We start from the raw sequence: 12,573 nt of genomic DNA on the forward strand, positions 1-12,573 counted from the left end.
CTGCTTCCTGTACTTTGTGAGGTGCAGCCCATCATTTGCCAGTAGTCCATCTTCCAGGAAGCTTAGCTTGTAGTCCCAGAATTCAAATCACGCTTTATGGCACCTCCACTGTAGCCAGTCATTCACTTGAAGGATTTTTCTTTCCCTAACAGTTCCTCTTCCACATACTGGTAGAACTGAGGAGAAGACTATCTGGACCCCTATGTTTTTTATTTTCCTCTCTAGAGCTTCAAAGTCTTGTTATTTCAGCTAAGCTTCTCATGGCAGTGTCATTAGTTCCCACATGGAAGAGAAGGAAGGAGTATTTGTCAGTGGGTCGTATGACTTATGTGCACTTGCTGATTATATCTTTAACCTTGGGGCCAGGGAGACAGCATACAGTGGTACCTTGGCTCACGAACACCTCAATTCACGACCAATTTGGGTCACAAACAGACATTTAGGAAAAAAAATTCCTCAGGTCGCGAACTCGGCATCGGGTGACTATCGCAATCCCCCCTGAGTGTGCCCATCTCCCCCCCCCAGCACACCTGCAGTTGTGCCCATCTCGCCTCAGCACACCTGTCTCCCTCCACCCCCCAGCATGCCTGCAATTGTGGCCATCTTCCCTGTGATTAAAAAAATGTATTTCCAGAACAGATTAACCTTATTTACATTGAACCTTATGGGGAAATTTGACTTGGCTCATGACCAATTTGGGTTGCAACCAGAGTTGTGGAACAGATTAAGTTCGTGAGCCAAGGTACCATGCACTTGGTGATTCTCTGGTCATCACAGCATAGATATTTTTCCACCCTGCGCAAGAGGGAATCTCCCACAAGTAGCACTCTTCTTCTTTTGCTGCAAACTTTGCTATCCTTTTCCTTGCTTGATTGGCTTTTTTCTCTTTTTCAGAGTTATCCAGTGTGTCATGTAGTTCTTTCACAGTGGGTTTCTCACACATCCCTTCCTCTAGTAACCTGAAGTGGTTCAAGAGTTCCACTGCTTCCATGGGTGCAGAGTGTTTCCTAGGTCTGCTGCACCTAACTGTCACCCTGTTCCAGCAAGTTTCCTCATTTTCCCTTCTCTCAACGTGCTGTTACTCTTCTTGCTTCTGGACTATACTTGCCTGTTGCAGCTTCTCTGCTCTGTCCGAGAAGCTCTTTGTTTTCTTTTATTGCTTTGAGGGTGCTGCTCTAGTGCTTTTACCTTTTCCTTTAATGGGGGTACTTGTGTGGAACAGTTGCAGTTGTTGCAAGCCACCACTGTGGAGTCTCCTTGGAGCATTGTTTCTGCCACTGCATGCAGAGGGAGAATTAAGGTGAAATAAAGAGGAGAAACAAAGGGGGCAGTGTGTAAAGAAAAAATTCCGGAAGACTATTGTATACCAAGGAGATAGGTGGGGTAACACAATTGTCCTCTGATTCCTACCTTAACTGGGCCTCACCTTTGTCTGTTGAGGCCATCCAGCAAGCCACTTGCTAATTAGGATGGTAGAGCATTGGAATGCAGAAAAAGTAAATGGCGGAGCTTATCACCAGCAGATGTGGCTAGTTAACTGTTTTGACTCTTAGATTTAGGGTAGAGAGAGGGAAGCTTCACAACCCCACCTGATTAAGTTCCAATGTGAAATCTAGCCAAGCAAGGATGGTGACAAGAATTAGGGCTTTTCCCTAATAGAGGGATGCCAGCTTATTTGGTATTGTATTTCCTTTTTTATGTTGTTATGTCTGTTTACATTGTAGCACTTGTTTTGGAATAAAATCTGTAGACTTTAATGCACCTGTGTGCACATTACTTCCTGATCCAAAAACAACCTTTTGCCCTTGGCAAAACACACTGTTGGGGACCTCCCCCACCAAACTCCTAGTTTCTCACTCCCTGGGAGACTGGCTGCTTATATCCCCTGAGGCCCTAGACCAGCTGTGACAGCTTGCTCTGATGTGCTTTGCTAGCAGTCAGGAGCCAGAATGAATCACTTCTCACACACAACTGCTGCTAGTTGATCAGGCCACTCCTCTTCAGTTAATCAGCAATCAGCTAATCTGGAAATTCCCTTCAGCTGTCTCTTTGAAAACAAAAGCCTTTAAGCTGGGGTAGTGCAGGCTCTCTCTGCTTTACCTTGCCTCTGTCTCCTCTTCCACTCCAGCTCCTCCTTCGCAAAACTCCTGGTTGCTCACTCCCTGGAAGCTTGGCTGCTTATTTCCCAGAGGCCCTAGACCAGCTGGGGTAGCTTGCTGTGATGTGTTCTGCTCTGCTTGGAGTCAGGAACGAGAAATTGAGTGCTGAGCCAGTAAATTCTCTGGCCTAGTGTGGGTTTCCTGGATATACCATGTGGTTTGCTCTTTCCAGTTAAAGGAAGCTGTTGCTAGACCTGAGGCCATGCTGTGGATCTACCATACCCTAACAGGGAATCTCCAACAACTACCATAAGGTCCTCTTTAACCTAACAGCAGGTATCTCCTATTCCTTCAGGATGAGAAGCGCAACTCTGCCTCCATGGATGATACACCTCGAGGCAGCTGGGCCTCCAGCATCTTTGACTTGAAGAACTCTGCAGCTGACTTCTTGTTGCGCTCGCTCCTGGTGCATACTGCCATTGAAGTAACTGACCGTACAAATGAGGAGCTACGAAAGAAGAACCGGCACAGTGAGATCCTGGCACTTTACCCTGCTCCTGATGAGGTGAGCACCCATCTTGATATTCCTTTGGGCTTGTGGAATCCTGCACATTTCACCAGATAGCAGTCTGTTCAGATATGGGCTTGCAGGGCTGCTTGCACCAGGTTGTGTGATAGATGCTCCCCCTGCCACAGTCTTTGTAGATATTTTGGTAGAGGTAGGAGGAAGAACCACTGCAACCATCACTTTCTGTTCACAGTAATTTTGTTCTGAAGGGGAGTAGGAAATAGTTTGGGAGCAACTGTGGTTAGTGGTTTTGCTCTTTTTAGGAGACCTTACGGCTGTCCAGTTTCTCTTCCCTGCCCTAGGGTGCTCCAGTTAAGTTCTCATTTGTTCTGGTGAGCTCTCATAATAGTTGTTACACTAAGGTTATCTCAGGGAAATATAAATCTCAAAAGGGGGGCACTTGCTTTTGGGATACTTCAGTCTAGACACCAGGAAAAACTTCAGATGCCTAGGGAGGCTGTGAGCTCTCCCACACTAGAGATATGCAAGGCAAAACTGGACAGTCCTCTGAGTGGGATGATATGACTTGGTGTCCTGCACCAGCAGTGGATTGGACCCAGAGGCCTTCTTGGCCTCTTCTGACCCTACTATTCAATGAATCTGTGAAAATCTATTCTACTATTCTAGGTTTAGTATTTTTTGTCGCACTCTAATGCATGCTGCCAGAAAGAATGAACCCTCGCCTTATAATGCACAGAGGCACAACACACTTAGAAAGAAAAAGATACGAAAGAAATACTGAGCAAATACAAACTCTTAACCTGATGTTGTCTAGACAGAAAATATTCCCATTGTATCCCAATCTCATGCTTTATTTCTAAAGAGGTGAAGAGCCTTCTGCCTTATAGAGAAGCTAACAGAAAAGGGGGAGTTTAAGACTACTTCCTGTCTGTTGGTTGTCCTGCACAGTAGGCTCTTAACAACAGTTCCTTGTTTAGGCAGAAGGAGTGTGAGTCAGGTCTGGGTACCAGGTCCATGTTCAAAGTTTGCCCACTTCCATTCTCTAAGTCCTTGGTTCTTACACATTTGCTCTGCTCTTCTACAGGAACAGGAAGGTTTCTATGGCTCCTCAGATTTATGTTGATTACTTGCTTGATTGCTCCTTAACTATCTGCTGTCTGCTACGTAATCATGTTTGTTTTCTGTGGGTAGAAGTTACTACTTTGACTGTGTAGGCTGCTATTGATTGGGAAGATTTCTAAATGTCTGGTGTCCTTTCCTTCCCTCTTGGTGATCTTATTGCACCTGCTCAGGACAGCGATAGCCATTCCTTGCAGGGTTGTTTTGCCTACTCTAAGATTTCCTGAGGATTTCCACAGAAATCCCAGCATTCATTCCCCATCTCATTCATATGGCTCAATAGGTCACTCTCTCTGAACTTGGGGTTACCCAACACACCTTGTGAGCATGTTCCTATGGCTCTTGGCATGCAACCAATATTGATATAAATTATATGCATGTACTTAGTTCCCTAGTACCAAGTGCAGGAGAATGCAGGAGGCATCTTTTGCTTTGTTTTCCCAGGATGAGGCTGTAGAACGCTGTTGCATCCCAGAAGTTCCGAAGGAGCACTTTGGCCAGAGGATCCTAGTGAAGTGTTTGTCTTTGAAGTAAGGTCCTCTTTATTTGATATTTTACTTAGAAGCCAGTGAAAACTTGGGTGAATGGGTGCAGGACTTGGAGATACATCAAGTGTACTTATGATAGAGTTAGGATGAGCCCTAATCAGTATCTGCCACACAAAGCATTTATGGGCTTCCTCTTGCACTTAGCCTAGTCTTCCAAAGCAAGCCAAGAAGTAGTTTATGAATACTCATGGATCCCCAGCTACACATTTACCAACTGTCTTCAGCATCAGGTGTGGCTGCCCAAATGGAGGCTGCAGCTGATACAGGAGAAGGATGGTGCTTGCACAGCATGTGGGACTTGATTCCTGGCGCCACAAACACTGAAGTCCAGGGAGCAAAGCACAAGGAATCCAATGGATTCTCACCTGCAAATGAGATTAATTAACCTGATCATCTTTGTGTGTGTGTGTTTCTACAGCTTAGGCTTGTGCAGATACTCACCATAAAGTGACTACAAAACATTACCTTTTGTAGAAATTCCACTTTTGCCATTCAGATATTTTGCTCAGGAAACTGTTCTGCTTTCCTCAAATCTGAATTGTCCTGAGCTTAGCTTTCAAATATTTGACAAGAGTTGTCTAAAAGGTTGAATTTTTATTTTAAAAAACTGGAGAGGCTTGGGAATTCATCTCAGATTCTATATGAAATTCTGCAGACATAGGTTCTTGATAAGGGCATCCTTGAATATTCTAGCTAACATTGAAAATGGCTGCTTTGTGTAGAATTACTGCCAGAATTCTGATCTTTACACTTTCAGTAATTTATTTTAGCCCTTAGTTACATTCTTCTTTGTGGTCTCTGTGCATTCATTCATATGGGTTCTGCATGGATCCTATTTTCAGGAAGTTTCTATAGCTGAGAATTTTTGGAAGCAACCCCTCCCCCCCCTTGTGGCATCATGAATTTACAGGGGTTCCTACCCATTCCCTCAGTTTTTCCTTGACCACCACTGTGGTAGTCTCAAAGTTTTCTCATGATTGCTGGCCATGACTAAGTGCATTCTGTTTTATCTTCTTAGTTTCTTATTCTTTCTTTTTTTTCTAAAAAGAAGGAACAAACACCTCTCCTCATTTACCCATTGCTAATTTAATTTTGGGCCCTTTCTTAATTTTTCCTTTTTCTTCCTGCTCTTATCTTTCCGAGAGCTTTGACACTTCTAAGGGATACAGCCTTGTAGACCCCTTTCAGAAAGAGTGTACAGAGTGGGAGCAAACTTCTACCAACTGCCAGGTGCTTTCTTTGGCTTTCTTTGTTTGGGAACAGGTCATATTGTTGAACCTTGTCCACATTGCCAAACTTTTACAAAGCAAGCCGGCAGGAAGAGGGCAGACCACTTAAGAGTGGACCTCTACCGCAAGCCCCTCCAGGCAGTGGGTACTGCAAAGGTCACGGGAAAGGTCACATTCAGATTATTCTACCTGTACTAAATGAAGGAGGCTGGCTTGTTTCTGTAGGTTTGAAAGATGTTTATTTTCACATCTCTGTATAGTATTAATACAATCATTTTCTACATTTCCAGAGAGAGATACTTTCTAATTGACCATTCTTCTATTTAGCTTGCCCATGACCCCTCAGGTTTTTACAGAGTGCATGGCAATAGCCCATGCCCATTTATATCAACAAGGTAGTCAAGTTTACTCTTACTGGAATGACTGGCTGATTGTGGCCCCCTCTAAGTGGGTCTTGCTTCACTCCATTCCTCCTCCCTGTACTTTATGAAACTTGTTATGTTCTTGTATAAATACAGAAACATCTCTCCATTCTCCTTCTCAGTCTGTCCCACTGATTGAGGCCCATCTCATCTCTGTCACCAAGAGAGCTTAACTGCCAAAACCCCAGGTGCCTGCCCTGATCAAGATCACCAACAAGCCACACAAGGAACCTGTTGGCCTAGCTTTTCAGGTACAGTGGCTTCTCAGTCTCGTGGCAGCTGCAGTCATACCATTAGCCAGACTCCACATGTGTCCACTGCAGCTCAGGTTCATAGATACTTACCATCCCATACATTATTATTATTATATTATTATTATTATATTACATTTTTATACTGCCCATAGCCAAAGCTCTCTAGGCAGTTGACAGCAATAATCATAGAATCATACACTCAAGTCACCCATCCCATTTCTGCCCAGGCCTGACCCTGCTTAGCTTCCAAGATTAGGCAGGATCAGGCACTTCAGGCTACATGGAAGCTACATGACCCTTGATGAACTCATCTTCATTTTTTGAACTCTTTGGACAAGTCTAAGTGGGCATACCTCCCCAGCCTCATCAAGGGAATACCATTCACTCTTCCTGAGTTGGGGCTTATAGTGACCACAGATGCCTTCCTGACAGGTTGGGGGAGCTTATTGTGGTACATAGATTGCATTTATATATCACCCCAATAGCCCAGAGACCTCTCTGGGTGGTTTACAAACATTAAAACCCCACCAATCCTAAACAAATAAATTGGCTACACCACGACTGAGTATAAAATTACACAGTTAAAATGAATTAATTTTAATGGTATATTTAACTTTAAAATATTGGTTAAATAGGTCTTGACCTGGTGCCAAAAAGCATATAATGATGGAGCCAGGCAGACCTCTCGGGAGCGCATTCCATAGTCAGGGCGCCACCACAGAGAAAGCTCTTCTCCAAGTACTCTGTCTCCTAACCTGTTTCAAAGAGGGTTCCCGGAGGAGGGCCTCTGCTGCCGATCTTAGGGGGTGGGAGGACATATAAGGAAAAAGGCATTCCTTTAGGTATCCTGGTCCCAAGCCATTTAGGGCTTTATAGGTAATCAGCACCTTGAATTGAGCCCAGACTTCAATGGGAAGCCAATGGGGCTGATAGAGGACTGGAGTTATGTGAGAGTAACGACCAGTCCCTGACAGCATCCTGGCAGCTCTGTTTTGCATCATCTGAAGTATCCAGACCATCTTCAAGGGCAGCTCCAACACCTTGCCCAGAAATGGATGTTAGCCACTAGTCTATAATTGGTGGCCATCTCTGGACCCAGGGATACCTCCTTTAGGACAGGCCTGATCACTGCCTTCTTTTAAGAAGCGAGGACCCAGCCCTCCCTCAGTGAGGCGTTAATAACCTCCTGGATCTAGGAACCAATCCTGTGTTTGGTTTTGGTAAGTAATCATGAACGGCAAGGGTCAAGTAAGCAGGTGGTTGGGTGCACTTGTCCAAGCACCTTGTCTGCATCATCACACCTCATTAACTGAAACTCATCCAATAAAGCTAGACCAGACCGAGTTCTGGACACTTCCCCTAGAGGAACTGTATTAACTGTGGAGTGCAGCTTGTGACGAATCTGAGGGTGGGGATGCAGCCCTCTCTCAGCTGTGTCTGCCTGGGTATCTAATCCAGCACCAGCCACATCCTGAAGGGGTGGGGGGTTTGGTCTGGTTCATCGAGATGCAATTTCCCTCGCAGGGCTTTCTGTTCCCTTGAGACCAGGCCTTGAGTGCTTATACTTGGCAGTGGGCGACCAAGACAGATTAGGGATTCTGTTGGTGTACCATGCACCCTTCTGCCCATCAGACTCCCTGCCTGAGCTGACAGAAATTGTCTGACCTGGTGTTGAAGACCCCCAGGATGTTCATCCTGGGGGTCTTCAATCTCCATGCCGAGACTGTTCTGACTGGTGCAGGTCAGGACTTCATGGCTTACGTGATGGCCATGGGGCTGTCTCAACACGTCATTGACCCAACCCACAAATGAGGTCAAATCTGGACCTGGTTTTCTCGACGGGCAGGAAGAGGGTGATCGGAAAGTGAGGAACTTGTGTCTGACTCCCTTGTCATGGTCAGATCACTTCCTCGTGAGGTTTGAGCTCGGAGATGGCCTTTCCCTCTGTAAGGGTGTGGACCCCATTATAACGGTCCAGCCTCGGAGCCGGATGGATCCAGATGGATTCCTGAAGGCTTTGGGGGATTTTCCGCTTGATAAAGCTGGCGCTCCTGTTGATGCTCTGGTTGAGCTGTGGAACGGGGAAATGACCAGCTATTGACACGATCGCTCCTAAGTGTCCTTTCCTGCCAGGCAGAGCCCATTCATCTCCATGGTATACATCTGAATTACAGGCGATGAAGTGGGTTGAGACGACTAGAGTGCAGGTGGAGGAAATCACAGGATGAATCTGACCGAACACGCTTACATGCTCACTATCGAGCCTATGCTGTGGTGGTGAGGCTGGCGAAGACATTCTTCTGCACTTCCATTGCCTCCTCAAAGTGCAGTCTGGTGGAGCTTTTCCAAGTGGTACATGGGCTAATACAACCAGGCCCTAAAAAAGATCCTATGCCACCATCAACTGTCCACTGTGACGATTTTGCCTGGCAATTTAAGGAGAAAATTGCTCAGATTTGTCACAAGCTGGACTCCACAGTTAATACAGTTCCTCTAGGGGAAGTGTCCAGAACTCAGTCTGGTCTAGCTTTATTGGATGAGTTTCAGTTAATGAGGTGTGATGATGCAGACAAGGTGCTTGGACAAGTGCACCCAACCACCTGCTTACTTGACCCTTGCTGTTCATGATTACTTACCAAAGCCAAACACAGGCTTGCAGGCCATGGCTTTCTGGAGGATGCTTTTCTTCTGAATTGGTCAGATAAGTTTTTCTACCTTCCCCTATTTCCTCTGATCACTAGGGTGCTGGTGAAAATCTATCTAGGTAGAACAGACTTCATGGGCTAGACAGCCATGGTTTGCCTGGCTACTTCAGATATCCAATTGAATCTTACTGCAGCTTCCATGGTTTATAAATGTAATGTCTTGGGATCAGAGGCAACTGTTGCACTTACATATATGCACCTTATGTCTCGCAGCCTGGAGTATCCTTCATTAACCTTGTAAAAAACTGACCTTCCTGAAGGATTATGTCCCATGCTTGATGTAGCCTTGAAGCCTTCTATCGGAATATCATATGAGGCAAAGTGAAAGACATTTTCTTTGTACCCTGAGAAGGATTTCACCCATGTCAATGCACAACTGAAAAGGTTCTTCTTTTCCTCTACTCCCGCTTGGAATCCATGTCTAGCTGGCATCAGTTTTGGCATTCTCCCTCCCTATTTAAGGTTCATACATCTCCCCACTCTGTCTTTTAATTTATTTTCCATTGTTTTCTTAAAAGAAGCAAAGTACAGAAAGGAAATAAAACACAAAAGAAAAAGAAAAATGCCAGGGGATCCCACACAGACCCAACATATGAATGTACAACCTGCAAATTCCTGAAAAAGTCAGAAACTTTCATCCCTCTGTCAATTGGTACTTTGCTGTGGCTTGCAAAAAGTCATAGTTCTCCAAACCAACAAATACTCCAATCACCTTGAATCATTCTCAAATCATCAACAATATCCCTATGAGCTTTCCTTGGTTCTGTACCAATTAAACTGCATATAATAGAATGCCCATCCATCATCAAATTCTTCAATCAGTGTACTGCTCACATAGTCAACCATGTCATCACTGCACACCCAGACAATCTACCTCTCCAGCCTTCAACCACCAGATACTCTGCTGTTTTCTCTCAAGAAGCAACTGCAATTCTTGCTGCAGCTGCCATAAAACAACTCTGCCATATTACCTGAACAGTCTCTGACATCGCATTCAAAACCATATTCCTAGGACACACAGGAAAGCCAGTTTCAAATGTCTCCTGCGTTTCCATATGTATCAGCCTCCAAAATCTTCCTCCACTCATGTCTTGATGTTTCCTCCATGAGTTTTCTACCATTGGCCCACCAGCTTGTTTGCTAACTCCTACCTGGAGTGTCTCAAGTCATCCTGCAAGCTCTTACAAAGTAACTGTTCAAACCCATGGCAACTGACATCCATGTACTATCATGGAAGATGGCATTTCTAGCAGTGATTACCTCAGCTTGCCTTTGCAGTAGGCTTTGCATCCTGAGAGTGGCTCCTCCATACCTGAGTTTTCATAGAGCAGTGTAACAACCAGAAACCTCTTTTCTACCTAAGGTGATACTTCCATGTTAATCACGATGTTGTATTGCCAGCCTTTTTTGCTTCTCCTTTTACCCCATTGGAATCCATGTTGCACATACAGGACATCTGTTGAATATTAGCATTTTTTTCATTCCAGAACTAAATCATTCCTCTTGGTTTGCTATAGTGCAAAAAAAGAAAAAAAAAGGGGGGGGCTCCCTGTAGCTTCCTTGAGGTTCATTGCCTGAGTGCTGCAGACAGGCACTTTGGCATGTGAACTTGTCAGCTGCACCTTTTGGGACTGTTAAAAGTTGATGGCAGCTTTCTCTGTTCATGCTGGAATACCCCTATCAGACCTTTGTAAGGCATCTACCTGATCTACTCAATCTACTTTTTACAAGCTCAGTATCTCTGCTAAGGCAAACTGCACCTTCAAAGAGTGGTTTTCTTTTCAGTTCTTTGATAGCTCTGCTCATCCACCTTTTGGAAGGTAAGCGTGCTAATCACCCATACATGTGATGTACAGAGACCATGAAGAAGAAAGGCAGGTTGCTTACCTGTAACCTGATTATCATTCTTTGAGTGATAATCTGTGCATTCTCAAGGCCCACCCTCTTTGATGTCATTTGGTGATAAATTTATTTATTTAAAACTTTTGTACCCTGTCCTATTCATAAATGTCTCAGGATGGTCCAACAACAACAGCACAGCATAATATCTATGATAAAAGCCTGACTAAAATTAAATTAAGTCTTAAAATAATAGGAAAGCAAAAAAAAAAAAAAAAAATTGGTCAAAACCAACCAACTGCATACCATGCAATGTTAGAACTGGCTGGCCTCTCCTTCCCTTTTAACCTGAGGCCGTAATATTGGTCTTGAAGGAACTAAGGAAATGGGCAGAAACCTCCAGGGAAATGTTCCCGCCAAAACCTTCTCTGCTATAGAAACTTCCTCAAGATAGATTCCACGCAGGCACAGAGCCCACATGTGTGAATGCACAGGTGGCCATTCAAAGAGTAACAGTTACAAGCGAGCCACCTGCCATTGCTTTGAAGGTCTGTGTCTTTCCTTGGGGCATAAGAGTCCATCATGATGGCAAACAAGATGTTGAATACTGTGAAACTGCACTCCAGTCAAATTTCCTTAGAAGTTCTTGTTGAATTGCCAGTATTTGAGATCACAAAGGATCTTCTCACTTCATTTAGCCAGAGAGGCTTGAGCATGTTGTTTTACTTGGTTTCTGTGAGTTACTGTACATTAGTTTTTCTCACCCTGGTATCCTCCAGATACTCTGGGCATCAGTACCCATCATTTTCAGCCATTTACAGGTTGTCTGGGCCAGGAAGAGGGAGAGGCCAAGGCATTTGGAGGGCACCAGGCTGGAGAAGGTTGTTGTATTTGTTCTGTAAGACACCTGCTTTCTGCTTGGTTTGGGCAGGATAAAACTGATCTGGGGGCTTGCAAAAGTGGTGGTATCCTTGGTTCCATTTGAGGGAGCTCCAAATTTTTTACTAAATCTCTACGGGAGCAAGACCAGGCATTTGACTATTGCTAAGGCAGGAGTGGTTATTTTCATTTTCTGAATAATGGTCTTAATGACTCCTGCCTCTCTCTTATTTACTTTTTCCTGGAGTAGGTTTGAAATCGAGATTGAACCCATATTTGGATCTCTGGCCCTCTATGATGTGAAAGAGAAGAAAAAGGTATCTCCTGTTTTTGTTAACCTGCTGGAGTAGACAGCGGTGCTGTGTAAGTAGCATCCTTCACTCAGAAGGTCCAGAAGGGCAGAAAGTGAAGCACAGCACGACTTTGGGGTCTTACCAGTGATTTACAAATGGTCAAAATCCTTGTGGTATGCTAGCTTAATTGACATGGCAGCACTGATTGGATTGGAACTGTTCTGGTCTATGTCAGGTGGATAGATATCTTAGCAGCATATACACAGGGCCCACTCAGTGTGGGTTAGTTTCTTCTCCTGGAATCAAAGCTGTCTTTCACCTTCAGGAGAAGCAGAACCTACTTCCAGCATTCTGAAGAGAGCAGGAGTTTTCTTCTTGCCTAAATAGTGTTTTAGCTTCTGTTGGTATAGTCAGGCTCACCTAGTTTTGTACCTCAACTATCCCCTTTAGTTAGGAGTTTAAAAGAAAAAGAATAGAAGGGGACGAGTAAATCAAGGCATGACTGGAAATGGCTACATAGGTATCTTTTTTTCCCTTAGAATACCTATTTCTTCCCAGCCAAAGGGCACAAGATGCCTTCGGCCACAGGAAGAGACCCAACTGGCTGCATGCCCTGCCATTTTTGTTCTCTGTATTCCCATTCTGTTTCCCTCTATC

The 12,573-nt window shown here is 44.5% G+C and overlaps 1 protein-coding gene across 1 annotated transcript in view; it reads left to right on the forward strand.

Annotated features, from left to right (window-relative positions):
- DOCK6 (dedicator of cytokinesis 6) overlaps nucleotides 1-12,573 on the forward strand; it is a 142,984-nt gene that overhangs the window by 44,449 nt on the left and 85,962 nt on the right. Inside the window, exons 6-8 of the mRNA XM_044422291.1 lie at nucleotides 2,455-2,664; nucleotides 4,192-4,277; nucleotides 11,874-11,940. Of these exons, the coding sequence (XP_044278226.1) occupies nucleotides 2,455-2,664; nucleotides 4,192-4,277; nucleotides 11,874-11,940 (363 nt within the window). The remainder of the gene's footprint in view (nucleotides 1-2,454; nucleotides 2,665-4,191; nucleotides 4,278-11,873; nucleotides 11,941-12,573) is intronic.

This window comes from Varanus komodoensis, unplaced genomic scaffold (assembly GCF_004798865.1).
Source record: "Varanus komodoensis strain SLA01 unplaced genomic scaffold, ASM479886v1 scaffold124, whole genome shotgun sequence".
NCBI classification, from domain to species: Eukaryota; Metazoa; Chordata; class Lepidosauria; order Squamata; family Varanidae; genus Varanus; species Varanus komodoensis.